The 19,816-nt window shown below is 36.0% G+C and overlaps 1 protein-coding gene across 1 annotated transcript; it reads right to left on the bottom strand.

The window, feature by feature from the left end:
* Positions 1-14,644: 14,644 nt before the first annotated feature.
* Positions 14,645-15,520, bottom strand: LOC106125222 (ubiquitin carboxyl-terminal hydrolase-like). Its single transcript, XM_013322332.1, has one exon. The coding sequence runs from the start codon at positions 15,433-15,435 to the stop codon at positions 14,749-14,751; it is 687 nt and encodes a 228-aa protein (XP_013177786.1). The 5' UTR covers positions 15,436-15,520; the 3' UTR covers positions 14,645-14,748.
* Positions 15,521-19,816: the final 4,296 nt, after the last annotated feature.

Genomic DNA, 19,816 nt, shown 5'->3' on the forward strand with positions numbered 1-19,816 from the left:
GCTAAGCTTTGTGCAAAGATATGAATAAATTGTATAAATATTTATCAGCACGCATAATGGCACCAACCACCGGCGTCTAGAGCGGACAAAGCCGACACAAAGACAAGATTCTGGTCGACATAATTGTTTTTGCCGATACCCGGGAATGTTATCGGCCGGGGCACACCGCTAGTGCCAGTTATGAGAGGCACATCATTTATGCAGCCACAGATTTTGTCCATCCTTTTTATAACTATTAAACTCATTCTGATTTCAAATTAATGCGCAAACAAAAGCAGTCCTTGGAATATCTGTGATCTGTAGCAAACCTCTGCTTGCAATACTATTTTGAAAATTAGAATATTGTATGGCATTTCAAAATGTTTCGCTGTCTTTAGTTTGACTAAGAATGTCTGCGTTAATTGTTATAAAACTGCTAGAAACGTCGACGTGGTTTGTATCGGCCGTTCTGAACTTTCTTAACATTGGTACCCACTTTGTCCACGTTTAGGAACACGACCGATCGACGAAAGCTCCGTCTCTCCAATTGATACCAAATGCAAATACGTGAAGCATTGTCATCGTTGCACGACAATAAATCAAAGCAATACTCTATCCGTCGCCGTCCGCCGCACCGCGGTGAGGGCGCGGGTATCCCGCTGTTAAACCGCACAAATTTACGACCGCCCCCGAACGTTCCCGAGCGCTCGCCAGATGCCGATCTTATTCCCGAGTTATTTTCAACAAAATATCTTGATTTATACAAAAGTTTTGCGGGCACTACGTACTCTCTACCTCTCGAGGCTAATATCTCTTAAAGCGAATGCAATAAATTATATAATGCCGTATTCACTTTGTATCGAGATAGAACGCGCTGTTACGACTACGGAGCGATCTTATTAGATTCGAAAGGCAAGGACCCGGCTACACTATTGCTGAGGTGAGGTATTGTATTTTCATAATAAACCAAAATAAACATATTATGTTGTAGAAAAGAGGGACATATTTAATCATGGCATATTACAGTCTCTTGTCTTTATTTTATGAGAAAAACAAACTTAATTTCCAATCGAACATCACAGGGGCATCCACAGAGCGACAACACGGCTACATGCAGCACCTCGCTGCGCCATAACTGGTACACCCCGAGCGAGCACTTCACGACCTCAACACGAATAAATATTCCTTTTATTCCAATTTGTCAGTTGAGTCACTCTCAAAGCGACCCATCTCTCGGAACGGTAAGCTCTCGCCAAAAACAATAAGGCAGTATCGTTAAAAAACGTGCTCGGATGCGGCATTTATCATCGCTGATTAAATACCATTGTTTCGTATCGGCGGAGACGCGGCGGCGTCTTGCTCCTTTTGGCCGAGGCTCGCAGCGAGCTCGCATTATGGCCGCACGGAGACAATAAGTCTGTTAAATTGGCCTCCTCCGCCCGCCGCCGTACGACTGTTCGTGTTTGTTTGCGTGGACGCTTGTTCCTACGTCTGCTCGCAGTCGCCTTGTAAATTCTTGGCGGGGACGAATGAAATTTGTTTTGCGATGTTCGCGAGTTATTGTCTACGGATGCGAGGATTGATTTTTTTGTTTGGAATACACATTGGATATTTCGTTAGATGATAATGTGTACTTAAATATTTGCTTAAAGACATGATATATTATAAAAAAACAATTTAATTAACAAGTTATAATATTATTTTAACCACATTTATATTATTTTTGTCATAAAAATCTACAGTCGTGACTCTAAATAGCAAAAATAATATCTTAAAAAGCAAAAAAAACCGTATTTCCAGCTATTCAAATTTACAAAAAAAAAAATAACGGAATTTAATTTTATTCTAAATAAGACTTAACTGGATTTTCAAAAGCTTAAAAAGTAGCAACACTCGGAAATTTAACCGCGCAAGATAAAAGATAACAGACGTAAAACGAGATCTTTAGGAAGACACGCGATTCCTATATCTAGATCTTGAGCTAAGTGGACACCGCGTTTTTAAATAAGTACTTTTTGGAAAGACACGCGTCCAAGTGCCTACGTGACTACATAAACTGCGCCGGCGCAGCTCCACTGTCCATGACTACAAGCCTCTACTTTCCTTCCATTGGAACAAAAAAAATGTATCTATATATAAATCTATCATACACTTCTTTTTATTTCTTAAATTAACAAAAAAATAGACTAACTTTCCAGCGTGTGTTGTCAATATTATCTTAAAAGCTGCGCTATTTAATGTTTCTCAACTTGTCAGTAACTTAAAAGATCCTTACGGATTTTTTTCAATTTGATGCGTGTATTATACAAGGATTGGGAAACTCTACGTCATTTTAATGATTACCAAAACAGTATACAAGAGAAATTGTAATTTAGGCAAAGTTTCAGATGGAAGAGTGATTGTCATTGACTTCCCGCGAAAATTGTCGATAACTCCAAAAAAAACTTTTCAAGCAAAGAGGACGGTTATAATTATTAATTTATTAAGTTACATAGCGTTCATTATCATATGCACTTGATATGACTTATGAAATATACATAAACCTGAAACTGATTGGATAATCTCTTACTCCAATAAGGAACAGCATCGTTGGAGCATAAGAAGTGGTCCTTGCAGTCATCGCTTATCGCAAAATCACGGACAAAAACTCATTCAAAACGTACCTCCCATTGATAAATTACAACGGAAACGTTATGAGATAATATGACAAAAATAATAACCAATGTGATTCAATCTTTGACTTGAATGAACGGCATAACGGCTTATAATTAACCATCCATCGAACTTCGATTTAAGTCGCGAAATATGAAATGGTCCGTCGAACGAAACAGCATTCCCAGTTTTCGAGACAAAAAATAACGATGTCATATAAATGTAGTTCCGACATATACGTACGTGCCAAGAAAAACTGTAACCGCCCAAGCGTAGTATTAATATGGTTAATTAATTTATTAATTAGCATCAATTAATCGTAATACCGCCGCGGCGGAACGACCCAAGAGATACGGATGGATAGTTTTTCCAATGTAACCCAAAGACAGCGTCTCACTTGACTATTCCTGAACGTCGACTACAAGGACGCCGATAATGGAAATGTATCAATGTAAGATGGAAATGAAAAGACAAAAAAACGAGAATTACGGAACGTAAAGAGCTACCGATGTTTAATTATGCTATCCTGGTGTTTGCAAGTCGATAGAAAGCGGAAAATAAACACGCTTTATGTTAAAAGAAAACCATAGTGAATATTAATTTGTTTTTTACGGATAGTGTTAATGAAAAAGGTTACACAACCGCATTTCTTGAATGTAGTTTTTTCGATGATGTTTATTAATACATCGTTTTGTAACATTTCTGTTTAAGTAATTGCAATTTCAAACAACTTACGTCTAAAAACAGTAAAAATGTATTACTTACATGAACAGGAACAGTTTGCTGAATTTTAACTAAGGCGAATTAACAAAAATCATTTTTGCTGTTTCTTAACACAATCGTCATCAAAATGTCATTGACCTTATATGACAGGTATTAATGACGTTTAATTTCACGTTCGTTTTGGGACCGAATTAAACATAAAACGAATACAAACAACATATCGAGGGTAAAACATGATTTTCTTGTAATGTAACACATTTTAAAGATAACTTTCGGGTTATTTAATTGTAACAAACGATCAATATGAACATTTGAGAGGTATGCAATTAGTTTTTATTGTGTTTTATGTCAGTTAAGGTGCAAGGAAGTGCGTTGTTCGTACGGATATCACCGCCATCATTAAGGCCCGTTGCCGGCGTTTTGCGGATCTTTTATGGATCGTATTCTTGGTTTAGAGCTGTCGTTGTAGATAACGGTGTATTGATGTGTTTTAGATTAGACGCAGCGCATCGTTTTAAGGCGTTTAAGCATTCGTAAAATTTACACTATTCTGCCAATTGAATGAACAAATTATTGCAATTAAGTTTGATTTTATTTTTGTTTTAAATAAAAAACAATGCTGTTTTGTGTTTAGGAAAACAATTTTTTAGCAGGATTTCCATTATTTGACGGAGGAGAAGATGCATAAGAAAATAATGTAAGGCGAAATATTCTACGCTTCTTCTCCTCCTTCGATTAAAGGTAAGCAACGCATCTGCAATTGCGAATATCTATATGAGTAAAGGTCGCTTCGCAATTACGATGAATTTAGATGGCCGTTTGCTCGTTTGCCTCACTTCTTAACAACGTTAGTACTTATAACGAACTAAAAGAGTACAGTATTAAGTTGATTCTCGTAAACTTAAGGGATCAAACAGGAAATATTTTAAGTGGCATTTCATATGAATACAGGGGGCTTATTAGATTGGTATTTGTTGGTCAAACGTATAGTGTAGTGTCGGTAGACTATCAGATACAGTAGTGTTCCATGAGGGCCATTACTTTATCATCTTTTATCGCTTGAGCTGTCCCCGATATCTGTCGATACTTCAAAATAGATAGTTGAGATTTTTATGGCCCGACGCCAAAACTCGACTATCGTATGATCTGTTTGGCTGCTGTGTTTAGTTATTCAAAACCTTCGAATAAAAAATCATAAGTGATCGTTAAATGAGTACTTTAGTTGTTTATTTTTGTATTAATCTTTTGTATCATTTGAAAACGTTTTGTATGTTTGTTTAAAATTAGAAAGTAACATCTTTAGACCAAGTTTCAATAGGGCTGACACTATTTGTATATTTCTAGAAACCTTACCTTGATTTTATTAAATTAATAAGAAATAGTTATTATACCTTCCTTTACTATTTTATTCTTTGTTTCTCGTAGTTATTTAATTTTTTTTTCAAAATCTCAAACTTGAATATTGATTTAACGAAGTATTTAGAAAGATGGAACGGATTTCGAGAAATTCGAAATGACATTGTTGTGTGTTTAATGTTCGTATACATTAATATTCGTAGGATTTATGTGTAGTGGGTAGGCAGAGTCCCAGGGGCTGCGCTGCGGGGCTCGGGGCGGGGGGTCCCGGTAGCGGTCGCCACCCGCAGGCCCATGTCACTCGCTATTACCCTATTAGAGGTCCTACTTATATAACTACCTAATTAACGAATGCTTTTCAATGTTTTTAATTAAAACTAATCTCTACCTCATTTTGAATATTAATATCGTCTATAAAGGATACTTTGTAGATTAAAAAAATATCGGTAGCGTTATGATTTTTTCATGCGGTTATTAATTTTTTTTTCATAGCTATTTTAGTAAATGAAGGCAACTATTATATACATATGTACGTACATATGTCTACAATGAATATAGTTATGTACATAAGCTTAATTATTACAGGCTTACTTTTTCCGTATTTGTGACAACTTATCATTGTATTGGAATAAAGCATTTGAACGGTTATCCTTTTTTGTGTACATAAAATACATTTTGTAGGAAATCTTAAGATACAATGTATACGTATAAGCTGCACCTACGTATGGCTTCTGAGAAGTAGCTAATCCTTGGATGTCCTGCAGCATGGCCTGCATCATCACTCACATCATACTTATAATGATGTCACAAGTTACCTAACATCGTTTCTTGTCCACCCATTGTACTGCTCAGTGCACCAACAAAAAAACATTCCCATTTAAAAAATGACTTCCAATTTATTTGAGGCACAAAGAGGCAACATTTCCCATGGCAGAGTTCGACTCGCGCCCGAGCGCCATCCTTCTTTATTATTTCTTGTTCGTTTTTTATTTGAATAGCTTTGACATTTTGGAAGTCAGGCCACTTATTAAATTAGCCTTTGTATTTAAATGTACAAATGTAATTATATATGTTGGTTAAGCTTCTGTTTGTCTGTATGAAAGATACTGATAACTCGCGTCATATTTAATACTAGCTGTCGCTCGAGACAACGATAGCGCGGGATTAAAAAAACTTAATTAATAGGCTATGTGTTCTTCCAAACTATGTTCTACATCTATGCTAAATTTCAACGAGTTCCATACAGCTGTTCTGGAGATATAATCATGTATTTATTTATCATATTCTTAATATAGTATATTTAAATAAAGAAAAAATATACAAAATATATTAAAAATAGAGCATCACCGGCTGGGGAATCCCATGAATCAAATAACCAGTAGTCAGGGCTGCACAGACAGGAACATTCTGACGATGCGTGCGGTTTCTATGATAACTGCCTTTTGTACCGGGCCCTTAATCCTACTGTTTAACGAGAGCTTCTTGAGATGTTGGTGGAAACTCGCATTTATAATATTAGTAAGATGTGTATTATTTACATTTGAAGGTAACAACATATTACAGTAGAGATATTTTGGCAATAGGAGCCCAGGATAAGGTCAAGAACGTATCCTGTTTTCACTCAATTAATTTAAGTACTCCAAAAATCTTGGGGTAAGATCAAGTAGATGATGAAATTGAACTATGTTACCTGAGACATCAGGTATCGGCTACTGAGCAATAGCGTACGTATAAAATTAACGTCAAGTGTCAACTCTTTGTTTATATATGGGTATTAATCAAATGGTGATCAATGATTTAGTAATACCCGGTAGCATCGGATACCGCGCCTCTCCACGACATCCATCAAACTGCGTATCTACGCAACGCATCTAATTAGGAATGTAACCAACAAGTAGCATGTGGAACCACCTTCAAAAATTGTCAATGGAATTTAAGATAATCTGGCATTTGTTTTTTTCAATGATAATTTTAAATGGTTTGTTAACCTCCAGTGTTTTTATGTAGAAATATTTTTCTTTATTTAAATTATTTTATATTTAGATGCAGCATGTAGACTAGTAATTAACATAGCCAAACATTCTGTATATGTGGGTAAGTTCCATGTATGAATAAATAAAGTAGAAGAAGGCAAAGGGGTTGGTCGTGGAGTTTGGCTTCAAAATCTCTATTTAAAAATGTATCGACATCCCTGTCTGATGCTTAACAAAGCAGATATAACAATATGTTTTAAACTGGGATTTCGTACTCAGAAACCCTCGGTTAGTCGCCTAATGTACTTTAGTAAAACGTTATCAAACTAAACAACAAATGTTGTAGATAGACAAGTTCAAATCAACATAGGTAGCCAGTAAACCAGTGATTCCGGTAGCCGTCCATCACGCGAACGATATATCAATCGATCTCAGTCCCGGACAAAGTTGAACCGCAGTCGGATCGCTGTCGGACCGCGGCCGGATTCCCGAAACGAGCCGATCAGCGGCATTCCGATAATATACAGTAATGAACCGAGTGATGAACGATTTCACTATCAAGAACGCGACTCGGCATCGCTTACCAGTATTGTTTCAACCGTATCATTCAACGGTACCCGCGATATAGAGAATCGAATTGTCCCTATGCAGTTACATTACAAACTTTTGACTATCGCAATCAAAGGGCAAGACGATTGTTCGGCAAACTAGAAGCATAATTTAATGATTTAATTTCAACGATAGATAAACGATTGAATGACATTTCCTTGGTATAAAATCTAATTACGTGTGTGTCCGTAGACCTACATTTTTAATTTTTTTGCCTGAAAATTAAACGATACTTAACACAGTAACTAAACATTTTGTCAATAAATCTTAAATGTAGTTAGTAATAACTCAGATATCAATGGTATCTTTATTAAAATTTAGTAGAACATTATCATTGGTACATATTTTGTAAGATCTAATACATAAAGCGTCCTAATATGATCCCTCAAAGTATCAGATGTCGATTGAAGAATTCGACGCAACGACAGGTCGGGCGGGGCGGGGGCGGGGCGGGACGCGGAGCTAAATGATGTCCGACATTAATCCTAATGTACCAGCCTACTGACTAAACGTCGTTTAATCTAAACACAAATATTTCAATGCGCCCAATAAAACTATGGAGCGGAGAAAAAAGCCCGGTCAAATGGTGCACGCCGCCCGTAAGGTATTCGATGAATATGACTTCTGGGAAGCTGTGCCTTCCACTGTCATATCACGAGCGATAGTGATGCCCCGTGCTATGCCAGGAATTTCCATATCGATATTTACAAATTAAAGTCAAGGTACTTAGTCAATTAAAAACGGATTATTTGTAATGAATCACAGTTGATTCTTTACGTACTGAATTTACGGACACAAAAACCCCTGGAATACCACAAAAGCTGACTAGTACTGAGCGTAAATAGAATCCTACTGATTTATAAGTCTATAAGTAAGTATATAAGTATTCACCAAATTTAAAAAGACAACAAATAAACTAATTAACTTATTACAAAATAATTTTGTTAATTAATATTTTTATCGATAGCTTTAATTTTTTGTGGTCGCAGTCCTAAAGCAAGCATGCGCAGGCGCAGGCGCACGACAGATGATCAGTCATGCGCCAGATGCAGCGCGATAAGCCCGCGGTAGCCGCTCATTAATCTGCCCACTCCCCACTCCCCACTACCCGCTACCTACCACTTCAATAATTACGCGGACACAAAGATACATAGCCATGGATTCTATGAATCCATGATGGATACTGTTACCAAAGTATACGGAAATTATGTAAACATAATCTAAACAGTTAGAAATGTTCATATTTGTCACGAAGATAAAATATTTATAAAAAGAACCAGGAGGGCTATAAAAAATGCATTCGCACGAACTTCAAAAATGTATAGAACTGACAATAACTTTCGATAAGTCACGTGATTGTCGCGCATCAGTTCCATACATTTTGTAGTTCATTACGGAATCGCTTTGGAGCGAATGCATTTTGTAACTAATAAAAGAATAAGTCCTATTGGTGATGATATAATAGTCTCTGTGGTCAAGTCAATGATTCATCATAGTAAACAAGTATTAGAAAAAGAGCCGCGTCCTCATTTCGATACTGATTTTCCATATTTGGAGTTTGGCTTCTCAATCACTTAGTGTTTTTAACCAAGCACGAAAAGGTCTATGCACTTTTTTCTCTTGATAAACTTGTTCCAAGTTTGTTCATTTGTTCAAATGCGGACAAGATATTTTACAACTTGTAGGTTTGTTTCAAATATTCTTTTCTTAAATATAAATTTAGTTTGATTTGATATTTACTTTCTTTTAAAAGCATTGTATAGAACTAAATTGTTTTATTAGTCTTTTTATAAAACTAATTTTAGCAAACATTTGAAAAGATATAGGACAAAATGTTTTGTACTTAAACGCCAATGTATTTCTGTTTTTGTTCGTAACTAAATCATTATTATTATTGATGTTTAAAACCCTTATTAAACTCTCGTTGGTAAATCAGGATTTTAAATTACAATTAACGATTTAATTACTACCGACTTCAACGCCAATTAAATTGTAAAATGTGGCCAAACACGAATATGTCGTGGTTGTTTGTTACCTTAACGCTTCCCTTACTTTGGGTTTCTGAGACCAATGTCCTCGTTTAAAATTTACTGTTTTGTCAAAGATAATGACGGGAATGGTATATTTTATGCAGATTTTAGTCTCAGCAACCAATAGTTAGTGAAATTTCATTGTGAGAAAGATCGATTAAATAGAATAACATAGCTTGAAGTCACCTATTTTAAACAGTGAAATTTTAATATCTCTCTTTTGAAATAAAAAAGGAACAACTTTAGCAAAGGTAAAATAAAATAAAAATTCAAATTTATTTTATACAATGCAAAATAATATAACCGTCTCATCGTTGCCTTACTAAAGAATTTCAAATATGTATGCACATCAACATAATAAAGTCGCATATTTTCTTTGTAGCGGTGCACTGTTGTTATTTTACAACGTTAAAATGAGCTGACAACAATCGACAACAGGTTCCGTCCGACATAACATCCCCAACTTACTGATATTGCCAAACGTTAACTGTCTCACTTCGTTACTTTTGCATAAAATTACAAAAATTTTAACTTTTAGATGCTTTTGGTAGCAAATTAAATGAGTACACCATGCATCGAGCTTTTCTTAGGATATTAACCAACAAAAATACAAACGTATATATTTTCAAGACAAGAAAACAAAAGAAAAGACGCAATTTATGCGTAAACCTGAAAATACATTACTATGTATGTATGTAACATTTTAAACAGTTAACAAGAAATTAAACACTCGAAAAGTAATCGTAATACTATGGTACTTTGCGAGAAAAAGTTGACATGACTTTAGAAAAGGTGAAGACTGTTTTTAGAAAAGTTTACGCTTTAATATGTCCGAACATACCTTACTTCCACGTTAATCATCAATAAAGAAGCAATATCAGGGATAAGTCTCAATTCGTTAATACCTCATTCTTTGTATCACTTAAAAAATATAACGAAACAATTTTAATCCTGTTATCAATACAAGAATGATGGTCATCATATTCATAAAGAGCGTCGTACCGGTCAGCAGCGGTAGTTGTGTTGCGGACACGGGTTTATCAATCAAGAGACGAGTTTACGAGTGCAATCAGGACACCGCCGGCATTATATTTCCACTGTTAACTCACCATTTGTTTTAATGGCCGCCCAGCGTATGCCTAATTGAAGGAATACAAAACTCCGCGGGCGGCCGCTGCCGACTTCGATCGAGTTTTACAGTAATATTTGAATTGTAAGAATATTGTTCTAAGATTTATTTTGTATAACAATTGCCAAAGACTTCATCCGTACGGAAGTAATTAAAATCTAGTAATAAATAGAGCATATATTGACATAGGTCAACCGGAGATAGTGTAGCTTCCCAACAGTGAAATTATGTTTCAAACCAATTCAGTAGCTTTGGAGCACATTCAATGCAAACAATCAAACCATTCCTAATAATATTAACATAGATTTAAGATATCTTCCAGTAGTCAACATAACCACTTAATACCTAGAATCTGATAATATGTTTAAGGCTAAATTATAAGCTTCTTTCTTAGTTTATTAGAAAAATCTTTACATTCGTTTTTTTAATAACTTTTTCGGTGATGTATGCAAGCTAATAAAATTTTTAATATGTAGTAGAAAGCTGGTTTTATAATCATAGTACTTCTATGAGAGCACCTCGGCCGTTATGGACTTAAAAAATTGTTTAACCTGCGACCTCAAGATCGCACGATAAACGACTTTAGATCAAAACGAGCTGCTCTTGATGAAAACGTGATTTTAAGAATGCAAGAAATATGCGCGTATTTTATATATTTTTTTTAAATTACGCAGAACGCTAAAAGTGACCATCTCGCAGGTTTTACGACCTATAAAGATTTTAAAAACAAAATCTCCCCGATGTCATCAATTCCGGACCCAAGCGGTCACATCCACCTAATTTAATTTAGACAATTTACCGTTTTTAGAAGATCGCTGCATCGTGCCTTACCGCAGCTCTTCTCGGAAATCGTAAAGGACTCGCGGCCCGGCTGCGCGCGCATCGTTTGTCCACATCATCCCACTTTCTACATTAGGACATGAATATACGTTACGGCGTATGTTAAACGCATCTCTACATTTTACTCTCGTCACCAACACATTATTTTTAGTACCTTTTTATTCTACCGCAATTTATGTAGCTGAGTAAATTTATATAATACATTTTACAGATAAGGAATACTTATTGATTTAACTTTTTAAAGGATTAATTTGACTAATATTATAAATGCGAATGTTTAGATGGATGGTTGGATGTTTGTTAGAAGGCACAATGGATCCCGATGAAAGTTGGCACTGATGTAGAAAATATTCTAGACGAACACATAAGCTACTTAAAAAGTTTTTTTTGTAATTTCGCGCGAACGGAGTCGACGGCAAAATCTAGTTAAAAATGAAACTTGTAAAACTAGTTAGATTATAAAAGCGATTCCCAATCGAATCCAGAACGCCTTACTGCAATCGGTATTGAAAACAATGATGATGTTTTATTCATAACCAACATCTATGCATACTCGTACTTACTTCTGATCTAATTTCATAACATCCTATATTGGTAAGTTATAAAGCGAAGTAAATGAAACTTATTACTTAATACTATTGAATTAAAACTAATACAGAACATTACCCTGGTTCATGACACAATTAATGTAAATTTCGCGGCAACTTCTTGATATAATTTAATTCATAACCAGATATGTCTTTTGTTTCTGTTATCATAGTAATTTTATACGCTATTAAAATATCACCATTCCAAACATTCTGTTTCGAACTTATCAAATCAATTGTATCGCACAAAAAAGGACATCAGTTTAAGATGGTATGGTTTTATTGTCACTTTAAAAAGCAGGACACGTTTTCAATCTACAAATAAACGGGGTCCATTGAGGTCCATAAATCAACGAGCGAGAGCGACGGCCGTTCAAGAGCAGCCTATTTCCATGTCATTAGGCGCGCGGGCCGCAGTGTTGAATGGACAGCTTATTAATATCGTGCAGCGGTCAAAAGTTAATCGGGTTTAAGTCGCTCGTATCGCCCACGAAGATTCATCACAATCGTCATTATTCACACACAAATTATGTAATTTCAATAAATGGAACTTATTGAATAGTGATGAGCGTCGGTAGGCCGGTGCGGGACCCCCGCCGGCAGCCGCGCGCACTCAAATATTATTAATGTTCTTTATTGAACTCGGTTCTACTTACAATGCATGATACATTACCATTTCGATTACATAATTACAGCCTCAGTCGCCTTGTGAACCAGCAATGTAATTCACGTTTATGTAAACAACTGAATTTCGTACGCTACGCGGAAATTTTACCATTAACTTAAAAGCATTACATTGTTTTTTTAGACCAATACCGTTTCAAAGTCCGCCTCCGAACTTAGTTAAACAGTTTACGCTTTCCTACTCTGATGATTTCGAAAGTTGCGATTTGATAAAACAACAAAAACTGAATGAACAACATCGATGTCCCGTTCACTTGCAGGTTCTTAGTCATCAAGTGGCAATAATTTTGAATGTATTATAATAAAAAAAAATCTCAACGTGTAATCAGTCAAAAGTTCATTAAGGATAAGTTCAAAGTGTACGTCTTCGTACATATTGCATTATTTATCATCACCAATAAAGAAAGGAGGTGTAATAGATCGAACGTTATATCCGACACGTTTGTAATTGATTTATAGGCAAATATTAAATCTGTTCTCGCCGGGACTCCGGCTGAGTAATGGCCGTGTAAAATGCTGTTTGTGCTTTTGTTAGAAACACTACGCCAATCAATACAATGATTGGATCTCTGCACTCTTAAATGTTTCTTTTTTATGCCCGAAAGTGACAAAACACAACTTGTTAATATAAAAAATTCGAGATTAAATTCTACAATAAAATATGATCGTATTTGCCGATTGTTCTATTGTTTATAGAAAAAATATTGAGAATCTTGGTAATATTATAAATACGAAAGTTTAGATGGATGTTTGTTTGAAGGTATCTCTGGAACGGCTTAACGGATTTTGATACAATTTGTTTTAATTCCGCGCGGACGGGGTCGCGGGCTAGCATATACAAAGACGAATGCTACAGTTTTGACAGTAATTTATCAGATGTGACGTTTTACTCTTTTTATGCAAAAGATGGGAACGGCTTGTTCGGTGGCAATCACTCTGGCCAGATGAACAGGGCGACTCAATCACACGTGTAAGTTGTCGACAAGGCCCTCAGGTACGTACATCGAGTGGAGGGGTTGTTAGGACAGGGGAGGGGAGGGGAGAGGAGGGGAGGCTCAGGTTATTAAAACAATACAAAACGCGGTATGTTGTCGATAGTGATCGGGACCGCGACGAGTATCTAACTCCATTTTTTGTCGCTTGACATCGCGCTAATAATACTTATGAGAAAAATGCACGCCGGACCCCCGTCATCCTCCTTTTGTTTTTAATTTCTACCTCAGTGGCACCGATTTAATTGGGCTCGCCTCGCACCGGCGCACCTTCGTATTTCACCCCGGCTCGCTTCATTTGAATATTTAAAGCGTTTCGGGTCCCCGTCGCATTATTTTGTTTATTTACACAAATACAATATTTATATATATTTATTTCAGGGTCGGTGTCATTTATTCGGTGACGTGACTTACCGATGTCGCGTCCTTCCCAGTATCGGCATAGTTAACGCGGTGAATTCTCTCGCGTTCCATTTTAAAAGTTTTAGGTGATTCGTCGCTTTTGTCTTTTTGTCACAGCCGCGTGTGGCGGCCGGCGGCGGCGGCGGCGGGCTGCGCTCTTCGTTGTTTTCTCACCGGCTCTTATCTTCGACAAGATTGCTCGTTTTTAAATGAAGTTATATCGTCCCGATTGAACACCGGCCACGGAGGCGAGGCGAATTTTTAATTAGTTTCCGAAGATAGGGAATTTTAAGGAGGAACGCGGGGTCCGTGTTGAGAGTGTGAGCGGATTTCTTAATCGAGTATCGTCGACGGGGGACGATTTGTTAAATGCAAACCGATTAATTATGAATTAAGAGCTGGAATCGAAAAGTTCGCGAGAAAACTGCCGGCTTGTTAACTACTCGCTAACGAAGGCAGGTTGGCGTAGAGCGCTGCAGTTTGCAGCTCGCGTGATGCCGCTATACCTCGCAGCCACCTTGTCAAACTGCTACTCCACTTATACAAAGATGAACAAACATCTACAGGACTCTGCTAGATAAAACAATTGTATTAATTTTATGAAAAGCAAACAATATGTTTTATTTATTTTATTTTATTTCTCATATTTGGGAATATAGTATCATTTATTATATTATATATATTACGATAATTAATCGCACTTTAAAAATGTAAAATAAATTAACCCTTACCTATAGGTGAAAAGAACACATAACTTGTGAAATTCTAAGTATGGAAAAACTAAAAATGAATTCACTGTTCTGGAACGAGAGCCATAACATTGAAACAAATGTTATCAGGTTCGCGCGCAATGAAATCGCGCACTATCTTCGCTGCGTCCTCTAAAAATCGGTCTTCATTTGTGGGGCCGTGCTCTATAGGGAAGGATTTTCTGCCATCCAGTTCATATAACGTGCCGTCTTTATGAACGAAGGTAACAAAATGATGACTCACAGTGTCCGGCGCTGTGACCTCCTCATTGCTACTGGCCGCTACTATATCTTTGTAGGCTTCCATCATGGCTGCGGAATTCTCAAGTAGCGCCCCCTTAGCCGCCGCGTCTAGACCATTGGCGTTCTTTAAATAAGTCTTCAAAATACCTTCTTCCAGTTCAATTTGATTAGTGTTGTTTGCGACGCTGTGAACTAAAGCAATAGTTCCGCACACGTTGCTTAGTACTTGCCTCAAATGGAACACATCCTTGGGTGCCTGGTGGCCTTTTTTCATCAAATCCTCCTCTTGTTTACTTCTTAAATCTTCGTAAACCTTAGACAAAGGGAAGAGGAGAGTCAGAGCGAGGACTGGTCGCGGTACCCAGTGCAGTGCATCCTCGTCCAAGCTGATGACGTCAACCATCCGCCACTTATCAGAAACGCCAAGTCTCTTCAAATATTTGTTCATTGTCTCAGGATTCGACTCCATTGCTAGTGCCGCTGACATTTTTATTATTCAAAATATTTTGCTAATTATATCAAGAAAATTATTTCAATGACAACTTTTAAGACAATTTTGCTTTTTACTTATAATGACAGAATTATCAAAGAGGTTGAAATTATGCTGTAAAGTTTACAGTAAAATTTTCAAACTATAGACCGTATAGTGGATTATAGAAGGTCAATGGGAAAGTACACACTTGGTTAATATTTTTTTTAATGTGATACAATCCTAGTTCTTACTAATATTATGGATGGATGGATATTTATTAGAAGGTATCATCAAAGCTGCATGAATCTCGCCAAATTTGGCACAGATGTAGAACATAGTCTGGAAGAACAATTAGGCTACTTATTAAGTATTTTCCCGAGCGGACGGAGTCGCGGGCGACAGCTAGAACACAAAAATACGGGTGGTCAATTCACTACAAAGTAATGAAAAATAAACATTGTTAGTGAATGCTATAAGAACAATTATGACGATTATTCCTGCCCTAGGAATTACGTGGTCGACAAGACAGGGTCGATTGTATCAACAAGAAGCATAATTGCTGTGTAAAATTAAATTGATATTAATTGCGATGTTCAAGTAACTAATACGTTATAAAAAACCTTCAGCTGTATTTTTTTATGGAAATTTCCATTCAACAATTAGTTTTAAATTATTTGATATGTCGGACAAGGCTTCAAGAATATGTCTAATTTCTTTAAAGTATATTTAGTAACAGGATATAAAATCAAGAATTAGTGATGAATAAAGAAAAAGTCACATTTTGTGAATGCACTTTTTTTATATCATAAGGTGGCAAACGAGCGAGCGGCCACCTGAAATCGCTAAAATAGCGAAGTGACCGTTGCCCATAGACATACGCAATTGCATATGCGTTGCCTACCTTTAATCGACGGAGGAGAGGATGCACAGAAAGAAAATATTTTCCCTTTCCATGCATCCTCTCATCCGGAAAGTCGACTTCCACTTCCCATCTTTTCCTTATAAGAAAAAGGGTGAGAAGGGAAAGAGGACTAAACTTGGCCTCCGGGACGCACAGTCATCAGAAGAATTGCTTCCACTTCACGCCTGTCTTCTGTGTGGTCGTGGTATTTCACCGGGCGAGCCGGGCCAATTCGTGCGAAGATGTTAAAGCGGGCTCTACCACTGTCAAACTCTGACGTGGATTGTCATGGAAACTTTTCCTTGACTTGTATAGACGAACTTTGTTTGAAACTAACTTCAATATAATAAAAAAAAATTAGCCAGTAATTGACATTAATTAACCATTTAAACACTTTTAATTTCAGTTCTGATGTTAATCCAATTTTTATTTTTATTAGAAATTACATTAAGTTGAATGATATTAAAGAGCTGCCTTTCAAAGTAACACATCTTCTGGCCTTTGAGTTACCAAGGTCCAGTGTTACCGCTTGTTATGTAACACTCTCAAAGACCTCTTCTCTCTCATTAAGGTGTCATATATTGTCAAACATTCTCAACGTCCATTAAGGACAGCGGAGGCGGGGCGAGTGTTAAGTTAGCGAGCGGTACACAAGAGATACGGATCAGACGATCAACTCTCGCGATCCCTAGATCTTAAGGATTACTCCTTCACTAGTTAACTATTGAGGTTGTAACAGGTGCATATAAGAATTACACAAATTAAATTATTATAAATTACTTACATTACAAAACAGCGCAACATAAAAATTTCAATTCATTACAAATGATTACAATAAGTACTTTGTTCTGTTCGAAAATATATTACGAAACAAAAGCTAATCTTGTAAAGTAACGCTGTTATAAAACAAATCAATATATATCTTCGGACATATCCACAGATGAACATGCACGTTCTTGGGGCGTTCCCGATTGTCCGCTGACTACCTTCAATTACGGCCAAAGAGCGCTCATTATTACTAAATTTGCTCTGTTGATAATCGATTCGCATGTAATTACGTCGCCTCTAGCGCAACTTGATATTATAGCAACACGTCACACAGAAAACTCAGCGTTATTACAACCTTTACCACCTTTCGTTTTGTTTGAAAGCCTAAATTAACAAATATAACTTAACTCACACATTAACCGTGAGTTTCTGATTCCAAATACTCTATTTAAACCATAGAGACGACGATATGTTTTATACAGACATTTAGGTGTCAGAAACTCACGGTAAGTCGAACAAGGATTCCTAAACCGGTGATAGAGGATTTTCGACGTTGAAAGGGGGGCGCTAGTGAGCTGTCAACCTACTCGGAGCTTTATGTCCACCGATTTAGATAGCCTTGGTCTATAAATAGAGACACGTCAAATTCCGTATATGGCCATATTAATATTAGTTAGTTTCTATGAAAATTGTGAGATAAAAAGAAATGATATTGTAAAATAAAGATAGGTAATTTTATTACTACAAGAGAAAAAGTGTTTTAGAAGAAATATTTTGGAATTAACGTCTTTTAGCGTAAATTGAACTTGGGTAATGGTAATACAAACGAAATCACATTAGGTCAATGCCATTTCAAATAACTACTTCAGATCTTAACCGTCAGTAAAAGAAAGTAAAAATCACTTTATAGTTAAAATTGCACAAATATTAAAAAAAAACAATTAAGTTCTTATACAAAATAATGTAAAAATAAAAAAATAAAAAATTTCATCTAAATATTTTTATTTCGCTCGTATGCGTACATGATTAAAAACGATTACACATTTGCGACGATTTCCCTACATCCCTACACTTTGTACTGGACAATTTCAAATGATGGCCCTATTTGTAAAATCTAAAGAGATATGTCAATAAAATAATACATTAAACCCAAATATACACGTACATAGGTGTATATAAAATAATACATAGACTATAAGATGCCTTGTCATTTCTAAATTATAAACAAAAATTTGCCGAGACCAAGTATACACCTACTACAAACTTAGCCCCACATAATAGTTACAAGTGGGGGAGAGGAAACCTAACACCAGCTAGAATTGATACTAAACTTTCAGTCATAATAATTCAAACCTAGGTAACTTTATTTTAGGTGGGAAAAATAGGTCACATTTGACATTTCATCATAATCCAACGTAACCTTGTAACGGCGATCAAAGTATATTTTTTGAAATTAGAACTGAATAATTGCATATTTATTAAATTTCGATTACATATTTTTTGTTATTATGATCATTGAACGACATTACAATGTTGCCAGTGAACCCTTCATTGAAAAATCGATTTATTCCCAATAACGAAATATCGATTTACATGTTATCCGTATCGATTAATACACATTAATCGATGTTATTAATCTTTTTACTCTGAAGCTTAAACTGACAGACGTCAAATGTGACCTATTAAATTTGCCGACCTATAGTCGCGAACACCAGACACTACACAGTAAGTAATAAAAAAAAGCAAAACTACCAAACTTTTTAAACCATGTTCAGAAAATTTATAACGCGTATTTGATTTAAAAAATCACTAACTTTGCTTCCAAATGTTTTACAAGAGATCTACAAAATTACCAAAAATAAACTAATTCTCTTATTTAAGATTATTTGTTAATACAAAAATATCTTTCTTACTTTCGGGAACATCGCAATGGGAACATTTTTTTTATAGAATTCAAATCTCAAACGCGATATTAGTCAGAAGGATTGGCGACATTTGGTCTTCGTAGAGTAAGTCTTGGAAGCCAATTACATAGTGAAAACCAAGCAACTAATTTAGTATATCATTTTGTATTCATGTTTGAACTTTCAAGTCCGTCTTATATCACGATGGTAAAAAAAACATAAAAGTTACTATAGGTAACATTTTAATTTACCTAAATGAACTTTGAACTTGTCTTATATAAACTTTGTAGTTTTGCGTAAACTTTGTCGTTAACTTGGTTTATGCGCAGTGTCAATTCTATAAACTTTGGGATTATCTTATATATAAACAAAATTGGTTACTAAGGTTACTAATCTATTTACTAAATAGTATCTCAAAAACAACTACAACATACAATAGTAACTACAACATACAAAAAATAACAGTACAATTCCATTGCGTTACACATGAAAAGATACATATTTTTGTCTCTTTCATTCTCTTTGATGATGAGCGTCGGTGGCTCAGTGGTCAAGCACTTAACTTGCAATCTGCAGCTTCTGGGTTCGAATCCCGCCATGTACCATTGTGTTTTTCGATTTCCGATTTACATATGTACATTTATCCTATGTTCTTACGGTAAAGGAAAACATCGTGATGCAACCTGCACATATCTGAGAAGTAATTCAAAGATATGTGTGAAATCAACCAACCCGCACTTGGCCCGCGTGGTTGACTATGGCCTAGACCCTTGATTTAGGGTAGGCTCCGAGCCCCTCGGTGGGGACGTACAGTGAGCTGATG

This window comes from Papilio xuthus, unplaced genomic scaffold (assembly GCF_000836235.2).
Source record: "Papilio xuthus unplaced genomic scaffold, Pxut_1.1 DF825928.1, whole genome shotgun sequence".
In the NCBI taxonomy this organism is placed as follows: domain Eukaryota; kingdom Metazoa; phylum Arthropoda; class Insecta; order Lepidoptera; family Papilionidae; genus Papilio; species Papilio xuthus.

What these genes read in the sequence shown, in the direction of transcription:
- LOC106125222 (XM_013322332.1), bottom strand. Translation starts at nt 15,435, where the DNA reads ATGTCAGCGGCACTAGCAATGGAGTCGAATCCTGAGACAATGAACAAA.